General features: G+C 35.5%; 1 protein-coding gene across 10 annotated transcripts in view; it reads left to right on the top strand.

Moving 5' to 3' along the window:
* The window catches only part of LOC105465055 (coiled-coil domain containing 88A), a 129,635-nt gene that overhangs the window by 90,526 nt on the left and 21,867 nt on the right, over window positions 1-17,242 (top strand). For all 10 annotated transcript variants that reach the window (XM_071076712.1, XM_071076707.1, XM_071076709.1 and 7 more), the window contains exons 18-24: window positions 3,511-3,675; window positions 7,189-7,350; window positions 8,364-8,641; window positions 8,852-8,995; window positions 10,098-10,284; window positions 13,673-13,818; window positions 17,044-17,136. In XM_071076712.1, coding sequence (XP_070932813.1) covers window positions 3,511-3,675; window positions 7,189-7,350; window positions 8,364-8,641; window positions 8,852-8,995; window positions 10,098-10,284; window positions 13,673-13,818; window positions 17,044-17,136 — 1,175 coding nt within the window. The remainder of the gene's footprint in view (window positions 1-3,510; window positions 3,676-7,188; window positions 7,351-8,363; window positions 8,642-8,851; window positions 8,996-10,097; window positions 10,285-13,672; window positions 13,819-17,043; window positions 17,137-17,242) is intronic.

Raw genomic sequence — 17,242 nt, 5'->3', positions numbered from 1 at the left:
AACAGAGAACAAAGTACAGATTGGACAAATAGAAAACAAATAGTAGGATGGCAGCTTTAAACTAAAGTATGGCAGTAACTATATTAGATATAAAAAGTCTAAACACCCCAGTTAAAAAGCAGAGATTAATAAATTAGACAAAAAGGCAAGACCCATCTATATGCTACCTATCAGAAATCTTGATGGAAAACGATATATCATTCTAGCGCTAATCAAAAAATTGCTAGATTGGCTATATTAATGCTAGGCAAAGTAAATTTTAGTGCAATAAATAGCACCAGAGCTGAGTAGTTCATTACATAATTACAAAGGGGTCATTCCAGCACAAAGATTAACAAGGTTAAATGTTTATGCATCTAATAACAGAGGTACACCTAGTAACAGAGCTGCAAAATAGATGAAGCAAATATCTGTAGAACTACATGGAGAAAGACAAATCCACAATTACAGTTAGAGAGTTTAATACTCATCTCTCAATAATTGGAGAATAAGTAGAAAAAACTTCATCTACCAGATAAAGGGCTTCTATAAACAGCCTATAGACTAATCACTTTCCCCTTTTGATCAGGAAGAATACAAAGATTTTGCTCTCACTGTTACTATTAAATGCTGTACCGATGATCCTAACCAGTATACTAAGATAAGAAGAAATGAAAGGCATACAGATTTGAAAGGAAGAAGTAAAAATGTCTTTCTTCACATGTGACATGACTATATTTACAGAAAACCCTGAGGAATTTACAGAAAAATGTCTACAGCTAAGGTGGACTAATCAATGTCACAGGATAAAAGTCAATATATAAAAGTCTATTTTATTTCTCTATATTAGCAATGAAAGATTGGAAAATGAAATATAAAAAAACACCATTTATAATACTATGAAATACTTATGGATGAATTTAAGGAAATGTGTGCAAGAACTCTACTGGAAACACCAAAGGAATACCTCAGTAAATGGAAATAAGAACCATGTTCAGGAATTAGAAGACTCAATATTGTTAAAATGGCAGATTCCCCATATTGATCTCTTGATTCAACATAATCCCAATTAAAATCCCAACAGGCAGATTTACAAGATGATTCTAAAATGTATATGGAAATATTGATCAAATATTAGTGAAAATTGGGAGCAACTGGAACTGTCATGCATACTGATGCAAATATAAGATGTTATAACTAATTTAGCAGGCAGTATGGCAGTATCTCAAAAAGTCCTAGCCCGTGGCCCAGCATGGTAGCTCATGCCTGTAATCCCAGCACTTTGGGAGGCTGAGACAGGAGGATCACTTGAGGCCAGGAGTTCAAGATGAGCCTGGCCAACATGGCGAAACACTGTCTCTACTAAAAATACAAAAATTAGCTGGGTGTGGTGGTGCACACCTGTAGTCCCAGCTACTCAGGAGGCTGAGCCACGAGAATCACCTGAACCCAGGAGGTGGAGGTTGCAGTGAGCCAAAATTGCACCACTGCATTCCAGCCTGGGCAACAGTGTGAGACTATCTCAAAAAAGAAAGAAAAAGAAAAGAAAAAGAAGGTGATAATGCTACTTCTCTTTACTCAAGGAAAATGAAAACATAGATAAATGAATTTTTTTAGCAGCTTCATCATAATCAAAAAACTGGATATAATGACCAAAAGAAAAAAATTACTGATGTACTCAACACATGGATAAAGCTTAGAAATATACTCAGAAACACACACATACACACACACACACACAGATTATATACACTGATTGTATTTGTGTGAAATTTTAGTATAAGCAGAACTTTTATGAAAGAAATGAAAACAGTGGTTGCCTGGTGCAGTGATCTTTCTAGAGTAATGGAAGTGTTCTGTCATGTTGATATATGGGTTATATAGGTGCTTGCCATTCTCAAAATTACCGAATTACACTTAAAATCTGTACATTAGCAACTTCATGCAAATTATAACTCTATTTTTAAAGATTACATTATCTTTGGGAACTGTTGAAAATTTTAAATTTGAATTCATAACATAATTCACAATATTTTAATTAGCTCTAAATTACTTTGTTACAGTGATTTATTTTTATCTAGACTCTGTATTCATTTCCTCTCTGAATATAAATATTTTGATTAATGATACATAATCATTTTTAATACTTACTTGAAAGAACAATGGCTTTAAACTGAGAAGCCTTCGGCCGGATGCGGTGGCTCACACCTGTAATCCCAGCACTTTGGGAGGCCAAGGTGGGTGGATCGCTTGAGGTCAGGAGTTCGAGACCAGCCTGGGCAACATGGTGAAATCTCGTCTCTGCTGAAAATACAAAACTTAGCCAGGCATGGTGGCACACGCCTGTAATCCCAGCTACTCGGGAGACTGAGGCAAGAGAATGGTTTGAACCTGGGTGGTGGAGGTTGCAGAGTGCCAAGATCGCACCACTGCACTCCAGCCTGGGTGACAAAGTGAGACTATGTCTCAAAAAAATAATATAAAATGAGAGGACTTGAGTTTTATTCTCAGCTCCCCTTCTTAATAACTGCATATGTTTATAGCCTTTCTAAGCCTAGAACAAAGACCTTGTGGGAAATTCATGTAAAATAGAGACTGGAAATGATGCCACTTATCTATTGTTATTAGGGTGTTAAAAGTAAAAACAAAACAAACAAAACCCGGAAACTAGGATCATAGGGTACCCATTAGATGGCTTGCGAAACTTGACGTTACATTCTATCTTGGCATCTTTTTAGTCTCACCTCATTATTTTCTAACTCAGCGGTAGCATTATTAATTGTTGAGTTGTAGGCTTTCTTAAGTTGCGCATTAGATGTTGAACTATAAAACATTTCTATCCTTGCCTTAATGCAAAGGTTGGGGTTAACTTGAAATTTATTATAAGAATCTCCGAGGATAAACTAGTGCTTCAAGATAGTTTAATAATTCAAGATAAGTATAATAATAGTAAATTTGAGTTGAAGAGAAAGAGTTATTAAGTTAAATCTGGCAAATTTGGTCATATATGATGAGCAAGTTGGTCATGTATGATGAGTTAACAATCCTTGGATTGTTCGCAATCCAAGGATATATCTTCTCTAGGATTTTCTAGTGTGATTATAATCTACTTTAAGAGAGCCAACTCAAAACTAAAAAATCCTGAATACGATATGTCCTTAAAATTAATAAAGTGTCAAATCTTTGTGCTTTACATAGACATCTCTGTGAAATTTCTAAATTGGTTACAGATAGCTCTAAAAAGAATTGTTAGTCATTAGCAACATATCTATATCCACTCTTATCCAGGGGCATTTGCACGACAAACAATAGGATTTGACATTACTCTGGCACATAAACAGAGTAGGTTTTATATTTCTAGGAGGAAACGATTTGCATTTTAAAAAGCACAAATCATACATGTTATTCATCACATTTAAAAGTATATTGCCTCTCATATTTACCAGATCAGCTCAGAGTCAAATTAATTGTGAGAAATGTAACTGTGGTGATTTTTTTCTCCCCATTAAAATATTTTAAATAAAATTTTAGGTGAAAAAAAATTATGAAGCTCTCAAACAGAGACAAGATGAGGAAAGGATGGTACAGAGCTCTCCTCCAATATCTGGTGAAGACAATAAATGGGAGCGAGAAAGTCAAGAAACAACTAGAGAACTTCTGAAAGTTAAAGACAGATTAATTGAAGTAGAAAGAAATGTAAGTATTTTTTAATTTTAGTAGGAATCTTTTTTTTTAGAAATAGAGGATCACTGGAGAAATTTATCTTAGATATATTGTCTAATATTTAAACAATTGATGGCACTTAATAAGAAAATTCTGGTCATATAGTCCTTTTTCTATTTGTTCGTACCTCAGGGGCCTTTCTTTTTGCTTTTCCTGCCTGGAACATATGACTGGCTTCCCTCAGCATTTGGGTGCCATATCATATGTCCTGCAGAAGGTCTTCCCTGACTCCTTACCCCAGTGAAGTTGTTATCCCCAACTTAAACTATTCACTATTGTTCCATTGCTTTAGTTTTTTCATAGCACTTTTCACAGTGAAATTAAATTTCATATTCATTTATGAAAGCAGGTAATTTGTCTTTCTTTTCTTTTTTTTTTTTTACCACCGTGCCTTTAATATCTAGAATAGTGCCTGGTATGTAGTAGACCCTTAACAAATATTTGCTAAATTAGTTCAATATATACTTGACAGTAAACAACAAGCAAACAAGCTGAACAACAAATAGTTACCCTTCAAAAGATGAATAAACTTAAGGAACTTACACAATAGCAAGTAAAATAGTTGTGGTGGTGTTTTTTTTAATTTAACACAAAAATAGTACCTTTAATTAAAAACTAAGCAATAAAACCAAAAAATAATCCCCACACCATTGATTTCTGCTTTCTCATTCAAAAAGAATCACTATGAACAGTTGATCTTCCTAGAAAATTTTTTTGTCATTTATCTGTATATAGAAGTATATTTCTTTTACAAATTTATACCTGCGGGATCATGCTATACAAAATTCCTATTTGCATTTTCTGTTAATATTATCTTGGAGATCTCTCAATTTTAGCAGATGTATGTGTATTTCATTTTGTTTAATGACTACCTATTATTCCATAGTGTGAATGTTACCATAATTTACTTAAATAAATCTCACATTTCTCTACAGTTAGGTTTTTTGTTTTGTTTTGTTTTGTTTTGTTTTTGAGATGGAGTCTCACTTTGTTGCCCAGGCTAGAGTGCAGTGGTGTGATCTCGGCTCACTGCCAGCTCCGCCTCCCGGGTTCACGCCATTCTCCTGCCTCAGCCCGCCACCACGCCCGCCCGGCTAATTTTTGTATTTTTAGTAGAGATAGGGTTTCACTGTGTTAGCCAGGATGGTCTTGATCTCCTGACCTCGTGATCCACCTGCCTCGGCCTCCCAAAGTGCTGGGATTACAGGTGTGAGCCACTGCGCCTGGCCCATTTAGGTTATTTTTAAACATGTTCATAGAATGCTAAATTGCTGACAGTGAAATTGCAAGGCCAAAGGATATATACGTGTGTGTGTGTGTGTGTGTGTGTGTTTAATTGATATTTTCTATTAGTCTTTAAAAATCCCATCAATTTTCTTTCTTTTTTTTTTTCTTTTCTGAGACAGGGTCTCACTCATCTCCCAGGCTGGAATGCAGTGGCAAGATCATAGCTCACTGAAGCCTCATCCTCCAAGGCTCAAGTGATCCTCTTGCCTCAGCCTCCCAAGTAGCTGGGAGCACAGGTGCACACCACCACACCCAGCGAATTTTTGTATTTTTTGTTGAGGTGGCGTCTTACTATGCTGCCCAGACTGGTCTCGAACTCCTGGCCTCAAGTGATCCGCTCTCCTCGGCCTCCCAAAGTGCTGGGATTGCAGGTGTGAGTCAGCACACCCAGCCTAAAAATCACATCAACTTTCAATCCCACTAAAAGAGTATACCTATCTTTCCATATTAACACTGGATAGTACCTAGTGCTTTAATTTTTGTTAAAGCAATAGGAGAAAATATTTTAAGGTGTACATTTAAAATTATGAGTTAGGCATTACACATTTTTCATGTATTTATTGGCCATTTATAAATACCTATTTTTAATCAGTGATATATATACCTATATTGCTTGGATTCATAATTACATTTTAGAAAATTGAGCTGGCATATGAAGTTCTGTAAGGTGAATCTTTTTTTTTTCTTGTAGACTTCCTTTATAAATTTCCATTGGAAAAAAATTACTTCGTTTCATATTTTAGATAATGGGGTTATAAAGACGGTCAGCCATATAATAGGCTGGTAATTTTTGTGTTTGCCAGTATTATATTTGCTAACTTCTTTCTTTTCCATTGTAAATTTTTTCCTGCTCTAAGATACCCTCTCAGCTATCTCTTCTCTTCATTATAGACTATAGGAATTTTTTTTATTCCTAGAGACACCTGGAATAATCGGTAGAGCTTGTACAATTTAGTTTCTAAAGTGCTAAACTACAATAGTATTTCACATATATATGTGAAAAATGGTTCACCTCTTTGTGCTGAGATGGTATATAAATACGTCAGTACTGTCAGTATTCCATTTTATTTTTTCTAGTATACATTTTTTCATCCTTTTTATTTGAACAAATGAACAAAAGAGAAATACAAAATCATAACGCATCTTAAAGCATTTTGTTTCCTCAGCTTCAATTTTATAGTATAATATGTGGGTCAAATCCTGACCTGCCTTTTACACAGTGACATGCAGTGTATATAACATAAAGCCAATAAAGTGAATGTTATATTTACATATAGATATGTTAAGAGTGATCTGTTGTGATTCAGTTGTTAACTTTTTATGCATACTGCAGGGTAGACCAATTATGACCTTTAGTATATTAAAGTTTTATTTCTGTTTTCTGGAGGGTTCTTTGTACTTTGCTTTGCTGATTTTTTATGAAATTTAATTTAGAAATATTCCTGAAAAGATTAATGACAAGTATTTTAAAATATAATAATCATTGATTCGCATAGTAGTTCATTTGTTATAACATTGAAATATGGCCTTACGGAAAAACGGAAAATGTTATGTTTTGTTTGGAAATGCTCCAGGAGTCTTATAGTTGAAGTAGAGTTTTAATTAGCATTTTATATCGTGAGAAAAATAAGAAAATATCTGCGTTAGGTCTGTTGTGGACTGCAAATTTCAAACAGATGGTTAAGATTGTTCCTGTAAACCTGCTTCCCTTTGAAATATTTGTGTTTGGAAATTACTTAGTTTTGCACTATCTCTGGGACCACCACTCACTTAGGTATATATTTGCCTTTGGGTAAATTAGAAAAGATAGATCTCCATGGTTGGACACAGCCCCATTTATTCTGGTCATTCTGGGAACCTTCAAGCAGTATTAAAACCATACAACTGACAATTCCTTTCTAGTTTTTGTGTTAATAAATATATTTAGAATAGGATATTTTATTTTTAGGATATTATAGTGCAGACAAGACACAGGCACAATATTCAGGTTTTAGTATTATTGCCTTCTTTCTGATGAATGTCTGTTTACAATTTGGGATGGGGAAAATGTTTTTTTTTTTTTTCTCTTTTAAGATTGTTGGGGTTTTATGGATTGTACTGCTAATAAATACTCATAGTATAAAATTCAGTATATTATAGAAATATGTTTAGTATTGCCATTGTTATTAATATGTTTGGTTTCGGTTTTTGTTTTTTAAGAATGCTACACTGCAAGCAGAGAAGCAAGCGTTGAAAACTCAACTGAAGCAGCTTGAGACACAAAACAATAATTTGCAGGCTCAGATTCTTGCACTTCAGAGGCAGACAGTATCATTACAGGAACAGAATACCACTCTTCAAACACAGAATGCCAAGCTTCAGGTTGTAATATAATATTTTGGGAATATGCAACCAAACTCTTGAATTATGCTATTAAAATAAGGGAGGGTAAACATGGAAACATTGTTTCTTAGCGAATGAACTTAAAGATAAATGAAAATGTTTTTATTTAGTGCCATGCCTAAACTTTCACACATCAATTTTTTAAATGTCAAAGGCTTTAAATATTAATAAATTCAGTCAATACATCTAAATAGAGATAAATTATATTTGTGGTTTTTCTACCATTTCATTAAGTTGATTGTAATAAATTAGGTAGAAATCCTTGTTTGAGAGTATGGTTGCAGCATACTATTCCTTATTTCATTTGTATAGCTTTTTTTTATCAGTTTAGTTACTGGAAAGCAGGACAACATGAGAATTTTGTCTTTAGATCTGTCCTAAGTTCAAAGGATCCATACTTAACACCGCCAGTGTCTTTCCAGACAGAACAATCAGGTGGGGGAAAGTTCAACTCTGAAACCTCTTAAAGAACAGAAACAAGTTCCCTCTCTGAATCTAAGAATTCTTCTTTCTGTAACCCTTTTCTTTGATCAGCATCAACACTTTGTTTGATAAAGAAAATATTTATTTAATTTGGACTCTTGAAAAATTTCCACAAGTAATTTTTCACTTCTATCAACTTCTATCACCAAATTCTAGAAATGATAAACTAGCACTTCAAATTCTATACATTTTCATTTGTAATATAATAAAATGGTTGCTAATCACCTTCATTTAAAATAAATTCAACCCAAAACATAAAATACATATATATGTCTAATATACACACACACATATATGTATGTATGTGTGTATTATAATACTTCCAAAAATCAAAATTAAATGGTAGCGTTATTCTTTGGGAAACTAAAATCAAAATCTTCCCAGTATAATGTAAATATATCTGCTGTGATTCATTTAGAGCTTGCTTTATTTAACATTGTAATCTTGTATTTTGAAAAAAGAACGTGAACTATTTTTCTTATGTCTGATAACAATACATATTCTCATAGGTTGAAAATTCTACCCTTAATTCCCAAAGTACCTCACTTATGAACCAGAATGCACAACTCCTAATCCAGCAGTCTTCCTTAGAAAATGAAAATGAATCGGTAATCAAAGAGCGAGAAGACCTAAAATCTCTCTATGATTCTCTGATCAAAGATCATGAAAAGCTGGAACTTCTTCATGAACGTCAGGCTTCAGAGTATGAATCTCTTATCTCTAAACATGGAACTCTGAAGTCTGCCCACAAAAATCTTGAGGTGGAACATAGAGACCTTGAAGACCGGTAATTTGTTATATTTTGTTGTACTGTGAATTTAAAATGAATTTTCTTCAAGTAGTATAATAAATTTTATATGTTAAACACATCTAATGTTAGTTTACGTAGGAAATGTATATACATTTACCTGTGTTTTAAATGATAATTACTCATTTCCTTCATTTCTAAAGTTTCTTTTTTGTTAATATTATAAACCAAATGCCTTTTTTCCCCCAGTTACAATCAGTTATTAAAACAGAAAGGACAATTGGAAGATTTGGAAAAAATGCTCAAAGTAGAACAGGAAAAAATGCTGCTTGAAAATAAAAACCATGAAACGGTAGCTGCAGAATACAAGAAACTTTGTGGTGAAAATGATAGGTAATAAATACATATTATATATAACAAACATTTTATGTAGAAAGTATATACATATATATGTGTGTGTATATATATATTTTTTATTATGTATTATTTCTTACATCCAAAATACATACTGTCCCTTTGTAGTACCAAGCATAGTTTGAATTTAGAATTTTAAAAAATAGAATAGGCAGGGTGCGTGGCTCACACCTGTAATCCCAGCACTTTGGGAGGCCGAGGCAGGTAGATCACCTGAGGTCAGGAGTTTGAGACCAGCCTGACCAACATGGTGAAACCCTATCTCTACTAAAAATGCAAAAATTAGCCAGGCATGGTGGCATGCACCTGTAGTCCGAGCTACTTGGGTGGGTGAAACAGGAGAATTGCTTGAACCTGAGAGGTGGAAGTTGCAGTGAGTCGAGATCGTGCCACTGCACTCCAGCCTGGGTGACAGAGTAAGACTCCCATCTCCTAAAAAAAAAAAAAGAGAGAGAGAGAGAGAGATAGGATCTTACTCTGTTGCCCAAGCGGAAGTTCAGTAGCTCGATCATAGCTTACTGCAACCTCAAACTCCTATGCTTAAGCAATCCTCCTACCTCAGCCCCTCAGGTAGCTGAGACTGCTAGCACACACCAACACGCCTGGCTAATTTTTTAAAATTTTATTTTAATTTTTAGTTTTGGTAGAAATAGGGTCTCCTGTGATCCCCAAGGCTGCTCTCAAACTCCTGGCCTCAGGTGATCCTTCTGTTTCTACCTCCCAAAATGCTGGGATTACAAACATGGACCATCAGTAACCAGCCAGTACTTTCTTATTAATACTTGAAACTTTCAGTACCTATACTTGAACATATTTAAAGACTAAAAAATTCTTTTCCAAGTGTGGAGATGGGTGGATGGAAAAGGGAAATTAAAAATTATTTTCAAGGGAAAGGTACTCAGGATTTTTAAAAATCTGGTTTTTACAGAATAGAAACTGATTTTTGATAAGTTTAGTAACTTGTAAAACAGTCTTTTATTCTAAGTATGTCTTAATGTTATTTATGTCATTTCATATTGTATAAATTATACCAAAAGCTATTAAGATAATCTAATTATATTTCTGTGATTTCTAATTATAGGTTGAATCATACCTATAGTCAACTTTTAAAAGAGACAGAAGTTTTACAAACTGACCATAAAAATTTGAAAAGTCTTCTGAATAATTCCAAACTGGAACAAACAAGATTAGAAGCTGAATTTTCAAAGCTAAAGGAACAATACCAACAACTGGATATTACATCAACCAAGCTGAATAACCAGTGTGAGGTGAGCTTTAATAAGTTTAATCGCTGTTTCCTTCATTTAGGCACCAAGACATGCCTAAGAAATAAATGACTATATTACAATGACAATACTAGTATATATTAGTGGTGTATATCTAAAAGAATTTGGTCAAGGATCATTGAAACCTACACGTGATTCAGAACAACTTCCCATATCATTAATTACTATCTTTTAAAAAGTATTAGCTTAAACTTATGTCCAGATTCTTTGAAAATTGTAAAATTATTCATTTAATGAAAAAATGTTCACACCTGGCATGAAATTATAAACCAGTAGAGAAATTAGTTGGAAACAACATACAATTAATTACCCAACAAAGCTCAGAAAGTAGTTCATTCTACCTATGGTTTATAAAAGTCTAAATAAATTGTAGTTAGGATGGTATACCTCTAGAATGGTAGAGTGAGGAATGCAGCAAATCAACTCCTTAAGAAACAATACAATTGGACAGAACTGTCAAAAACAACAATGTTGGGACTGTGGAACCCAACAAGGGCATATAACAAATTGAGAAGCATTTATTAAAGCAAAACTATTCAACCCTGGGAAGGAACTGTGATTGTCTGAGGCATTTTATCTTGGGGCTTCTCCCATTCCTCTTCTCCTTCCCTGGTTCCTATACCTGGTAGTTTTGACAGAGCATAGGGCAGGCTGTGAAAACCAGCAGCCTTTCTACTGGAGGAAACTGACTTGATTTGGAACAGAGCATAGCAAAGCCCCATGCCTGGGAGAGTTGTCAAAGGTCAACTCTTAGATAGCTTGAGGTTGAAATATTGGTTGGGGCAAGTAACAGACCAGTGAACTAGTCAAAAATTAAAGGATTTTCAAGAAATGAGTCAGCCTCAGTGGGTCTTCATAAGATCTCCCACATGTCACTGGTGGTCCAGAAAACTGTTCGAGAGAGACCAGAGAGGGCCCTAGCTATCTATGCATCCCTGGCTAATTCTCACAACTTGGGTCAAATGTTAATTATTGGCTGAGGGCTAAGTCATATAATGACATGATTTAGTGGAGGTGGAAAAAACTATAGTGTAAAAGGTTGAGGTAGTAGTTAACCTTGGTGGGAAGGGATAGTGGTTGGAAGATAGCACAGGTGTTTCTAGAATACAATTAATGATCTGTTTCTTGGTCCAGGTGCTGGTTTAACGTAGTGTTCACTTTGTGATAATTCATTGAGCTCTATATACACTTAAAATTTGTTCTTGCGGCCGGGCGCGGTGGCTCAAGCCTGTAATCCCAGCACTTTGGGAGGCCGAGACGGGCGGATCACTAGGTCAGGAGATCGAGACCATCCTGGCTAACACGGTGAAACCCCGTCTCTACTAAAAAATACAAAAAAATTAGTGGGGCGAGGTGGCGGGCGCCTGTCGTCCCAGCTACTCGGGAGGCTGAGGCAGGAGAATCGCTTGAACTTGGGGGACAGAGGTTGCAGTGAGCTGAGATCACGCCACTTCCCTCTAGCCTGGGCAAAAGAGCGAAACTCCATCTAACAACAACAAAAAAATTGTTCTATTTTCTTTATATATGCTTTATCTGTTGTCTATTGACACCGATAATGCTCTTTAACAATGGGAGAACCTTAGTGGTAATGGACAGTAAACACTTCTTTTTGCCTAATGAGTCTGAGTTTGCTGAGCATCTATACTAATCTACTCACTGCCAGGGGTTTGCTCCTGCATCTGTAATTAGCTGGCATGTATGCTGAGGGCTGGCTGGTCTATGGTGGCCTCACCGGGATAACCCTTCTCTGTTCCATGTGGTCTCTCCATCCTCCAGCGGGGCTCTGAGAGTGTGAGTGGAAGTCCACAGGCAACTTGAGGCCTAGGCTTGGAACTGTTACACCATCACTTCCACCACTTTCTCTTGGCCAAAAGCATTCCAAATTCAAGAAGAAGGGAAATAGATTCCACTTCTTTATGGAAAAAGTGAGAAGTCACATTGCAAGAGGGCATAGGTACAGGGAAGAAAATAAATTCATTCAAATAAATCTACCATGTATGTTATGTTTCAATTTAACAACATACAGATAAATATAGTATGATATTCACAGTTACAGATCTAGATGGTTGTTTATGATTATAGTATCATTCTCTCTGATTTTCTCTCTACCTTTTGAAATTTTTCAAAATGTTTTTTTTTGGGGGGAGGTGGGGTGGGTGGTGTAGGCAGGGCAGGTATGTGTTATTTGCTTTTGCTTTTTTAATACAGATCTCTGGGCTCTACTCGAGACCTGCCAAATTTGAATGCTCGGGCCCAGAAATCTACAAGAGATGCCAAACTTTTAGAATCACTACTTTGGGCCTTCTGAACTTCTGTTTGAACCTCTGGCCTAGCTAAGGCATATTTCCAGTTTCTACTAACTGCGTACAAAAGGCCCAATGCTGCTGGCAGCCCAACTACTAGTAATGCCAGCTGTTAATACCAACTGTTGACTAAATTACCTGATTTCCCTTGATCAAGCCACAAAAACTACACACAGACTTTTAAGGTTTCTTGAGAACAGTGGATGGATGCCGGGCACGGTGGCTCACGCCTGTAATCCCAGCACTTTGGGAGGCTGAGGTGGGTGGATCACCTGAGGTTGGGAGTTCAAGACCAGCCTGACCAACATGGAGAAACCATATCTCTACTAAAAGTACAAAACTAGCTGGGCATTGTGGCACATGCCTGTAATCCCAGGTACTCGGGAAGGTGAGACAGAATAGCTTGAAACTGGGAGGCGGAGGTTGCAGTGAGCCGAGATTGGGCTATTGCACTCCAGCCTGGGCAACAAGAGCGAAATTCTGTCTCACAAGAAAGAAAACAGTAGATGGGGAAATTATGAGACATACTAAGTACTTAGTGTGTGCTATACACATGCTACTAGATACTTTACATATATTAATTAATCCTTGCAACAGTCTTGTTGCGTGGGAGCTATCCTCATTTCATAAATCTGAGAACTAACTTGTCTAACATTTCATAGAAATAAAATATTAGATATTTGAATCTAGCTTTTGGACTGTAAGTTAAACCATTTTAAAGACAGAAAGCAGTGTCTGGGGAGTTAGATAATTTATTATATATTAGACCCAGTGTTTGTGAGAATTAAGAATATGTGTGTGTGTGTGTATGTATGTATATATACACATGTGTACGTATATACGTATGTACATATGTGTATATATATACATACACACACACATATATATCATGTAACCCAGTGCTGTAGGTATCATTGTCACTAAAATAATCATGCTCTGATAAAAGTACAATCATCTAATTGTTCAAACAGTGGAACACTTAAATCTTTGTGTAGTACTTCATATTTTTCAGTTGATTTATGTTAAATGTAAATGTTTTTTTTAAAAAAATGTTTGTGTTTAAACAGTTGCTAAGCCAACTTAAAGGAAATTTAGAAGAAGAAAATCGACATCTACTAGATCAAATTCAGACATTAATGCTACAGAACAGAACACTTTTGGAGCAGAATATGGAAAGCAAGGATCTTTTTCATGTTGAACAAAGACAGTACATGTAGGTACCAAATAATTTTGCACTCTGAAATATGTTACTCATGATTTTATCATTGCCATACCCAGTGGCAGAGAAAATTCATGCTAATTTTTATTGATTTTCAACATTATTATTTCAACAAATATTTTTGAGTGCTTATATTCCAGGCACTCTCCTAATAATCAGAAATACTCTCATGAAAACACATGAATCTTGCTCTTAAGAAATTAGTAATATAAAGTGAGAAATACAAATAAACATTTAAATACAGTAATTCTATAATGGAAGTATATGTAGGAGGCCATAGAAACAGCACATATAGGGGCAGGAGTATCTTAGTCTGGGAGAGGCAAGGTGAACTTTCCAAAGATGAGACTTGAGCAGAGACTTATGGATTCAATAGGAGTTTGCTTGAGGAGGCATACCAGCCCAGGAGAGCTGCAATACAAAGTCATGGAGGTGTGATGAAAGTATGTTGTGGTGTGGTATAGGACCTAAAAATTAATTGTTCTTTCTGGAGCAAAACTGAGGAAAGGAGTGGTGCAATAGAGAAGTGGCTAAACAGTCAGGACCCAGTTTACAAAGGTTGTTCTATGCCATACAAAGGAGTTGAGATCAGGCTGCAAGACGTGTGAAAGAGAATTGGCAAGGCTTAATTATTGGTAAATTGTGTCTCCAGAGAATTAAACAATCTATTAACACTCAGATTTGGGCCTGTGCGGCCCAGTGGGTAGTCTTTGTATTACTACATGATGATTCATCTTTACTCAATAGATCTCTTTGCCCCACAAATGAGAAGCACCACAGTATAATAGAAATAGCACAGATGTTGAAATCAGACAGCTTCTAATTCATGTCCCAATTCATCCACTCACTAGCTATGTGACCATAGACAAGTCACTTCATTTCTTTGATCATTAGTTTCTTCTCTAAAATAGAGATGACACTTACTTTCCAGATTATTCAAGGAGTACATGAAGTAGTATGTCTGTGCCTTTCAGACTTGATGTACATAAATAGCCAGGGCACATGTGAAACCAGGATACATCATACATTTTTCTGAAGCACCAGTCTTACCAAAAAATTTCAGGCAGGGAACATTATTTCTTTATTAATACACAGGTGTATCATGGAACAAAGGCAGAAATTGTGTAAACTTTCAAAGTAAATGTAAAACCTCAAAGAAATTTCACATTTGTGGCTGGACACCTTGGGCTCCACCTTTAGTCCTTTTAGTCCTTTCTGGGGTATATATTTCTTTACTTGCTTTCAAAAGAAGCCTTGTTTTAGGTTAAGCAGCTTTGAGTATATATAAAACTTTTGACATTTGAGTCTCCTGTCCCTTAAGCAGAGGCATTATCCAAAGCTTTGTTGTCTTAACTATTCTGACCGTTGGTGACTAATACATTTCCAGGTGAAAGTGCTTGTGTCTAAATAGTTGACTTCCAAAGATTTTTATCTATTATGACTTACTGAATTTAAATTACAAATATCCATCTTGCATGTCAGACATTTCTAGCTAAATGCCTCTGTCATATGGTCCTAGCAGGATGGCAGTGTAGTACTGAGATTTTGGAGGTTCTTAATGATATTTCAACCAGTAAAAGGAAAAACCAACTGGGAACTATGGCCTTGTTTACAACTTTTCAAATGTCAACTCTTCTGCGGGCCTCAGATCCAAGCAGTTGGTGAATAATAAATGTAGGCTGTGTGCTGTTTGTGCCGTGGTATAACTGTTGGCAATATCTGTTCACAAGGCATCTTCTACAGAATCTCTCGAGTTAGTTCCTCCTAGTCTCCACCACTGTAATTCAGCCTTCCCTCTCAAATAGACTACCCCATTAGCTTCCTGAATGTTTTCTTATCTCCAATCCTTTTTTTTTTTTTTTCCGGTCTTGCTCTGTCAGCCAGGCTGGAGTGCAGTACTGCAATCTCAGCTCACTGCAAACTCCCCCTCCCGAGTTCAGGCGATTCTCCTGCCTCAGCCTCCCGAGTAGCTGGGACTACAGGCAAACGCTGCCGCACACTGCTAATTTTTGTATTTTTTGTAAAAACAGGGTTTTGCCACATTGGCCAGGCTGGTCTCAAACTCCTGAGCTCAAGTGATCCACCTGCCTCCACCTCCCAAAGCACTGGAATTATAGGCCTGAGCCACTGCGCCCTGCCTTATCTCCAATCTTTCTGATATATCCTATTCCATCATTGGGTTAAAGTACTTTAAACAAAGATTTCTTACCACTTTGTAATGAAACTTGGAATACTTCTGATTTCCTACTGAGCAGAATCTAAAACCAAAACTCTCCCTCACTACTTCGTCTCAGCCTATAATGTTCAAGCTAAACATAACTTAGCATTTTTTTAACTTCCTACACTACACCAACATATAATTTAGCATTCTTATCTTTCCTTTTCAGCCTATCTAATAATGGCCTTTTTCTTCATGGGGATTTATTTCTTGATCTAAGATGGATATATTTACCTTCCTGTTGTACTTGCACAGTATTTTATTTTGGTACTGCTACTTCCTTGGATTATATAGTCATTTTATATATATATATTTGTGTGTGTGTGTGTGTGTGTGTATATGTATGCATACAAACGATATTATATGTTATATTTATGGATATATCTTCTTTCTCCTATATTATAAACAAAGCTATTTATTATTCATCTTCATATATACCTCATGCCTTCCTCATTGTAAATGATCACTAATGTTTCTTAAGTAAATAGTATTCTTTAGCATTGTGGGGTTTTCTTAGAGACATTATTTTGGTGATCTTTGATGTTTATATAGTAAATACTACTGAGAATATAAAAATGAGACTAGGATGTGATGACTCATGCATTGCTGGAGTCAGGAAATGATTCTCTACAAGTAAATCAAGCCTAAGTAATTCTGCCGAAAAGAAAAAAATCTATTTGCATGAACATGTGTTTGCAGGATTAGTCATTATATCTATAATTATAAGCAAACTATCCAAATATTTTTATTTTTTGCTAGTATAAATTGTAATAGATCACCTTTCTTCCAAAAAGGAAAAAAGAAGTTGTAAATTTTTTAAAAAGGAGAAACATGGAAAAATTCCCATTGTTAACTACCTGATAAAATCTTAGTTGCCAACCATGGTATCTGTTTTTTTTTATGTTTTGGGGAGAAGTTAGATCACAGTCACAAAATAATTTAATATTCATAGCTTTACAAAATATGATGCCTGTCCTAAAAGGTAATTTTTATTTTTATAGTGATAAGTTAAATGAATTAAGACGTCAGAAGGAGAAATTAGAAGAGAAAATTATGGATCAATACAAATTTTATGACCCATCTCCTCCTAGAAGGTACCATTAACCAAATTTTATGAATTCTTGTTTTGAAAAAAAACTGTACGTTATTTCTAATATTGTGATGACTTCTAATTTTGTGAAGGATTTGTATGTTGAATTT

Source organism: Macaca nemestrina, chromosome 13 (genome assembly GCF_043159975.1).
Source record: "Macaca nemestrina isolate mMacNem1 chromosome 13, mMacNem.hap1, whole genome shotgun sequence".
Taxonomy (NCBI): domain Eukaryota; kingdom Metazoa; phylum Chordata; class Mammalia; order Primates; family Cercopithecidae; genus Macaca; species Macaca nemestrina.
Note: the sequence above shows the minus strand (reverse complement) of the source record. Positions and strands in the feature narration are given on the sequence as shown.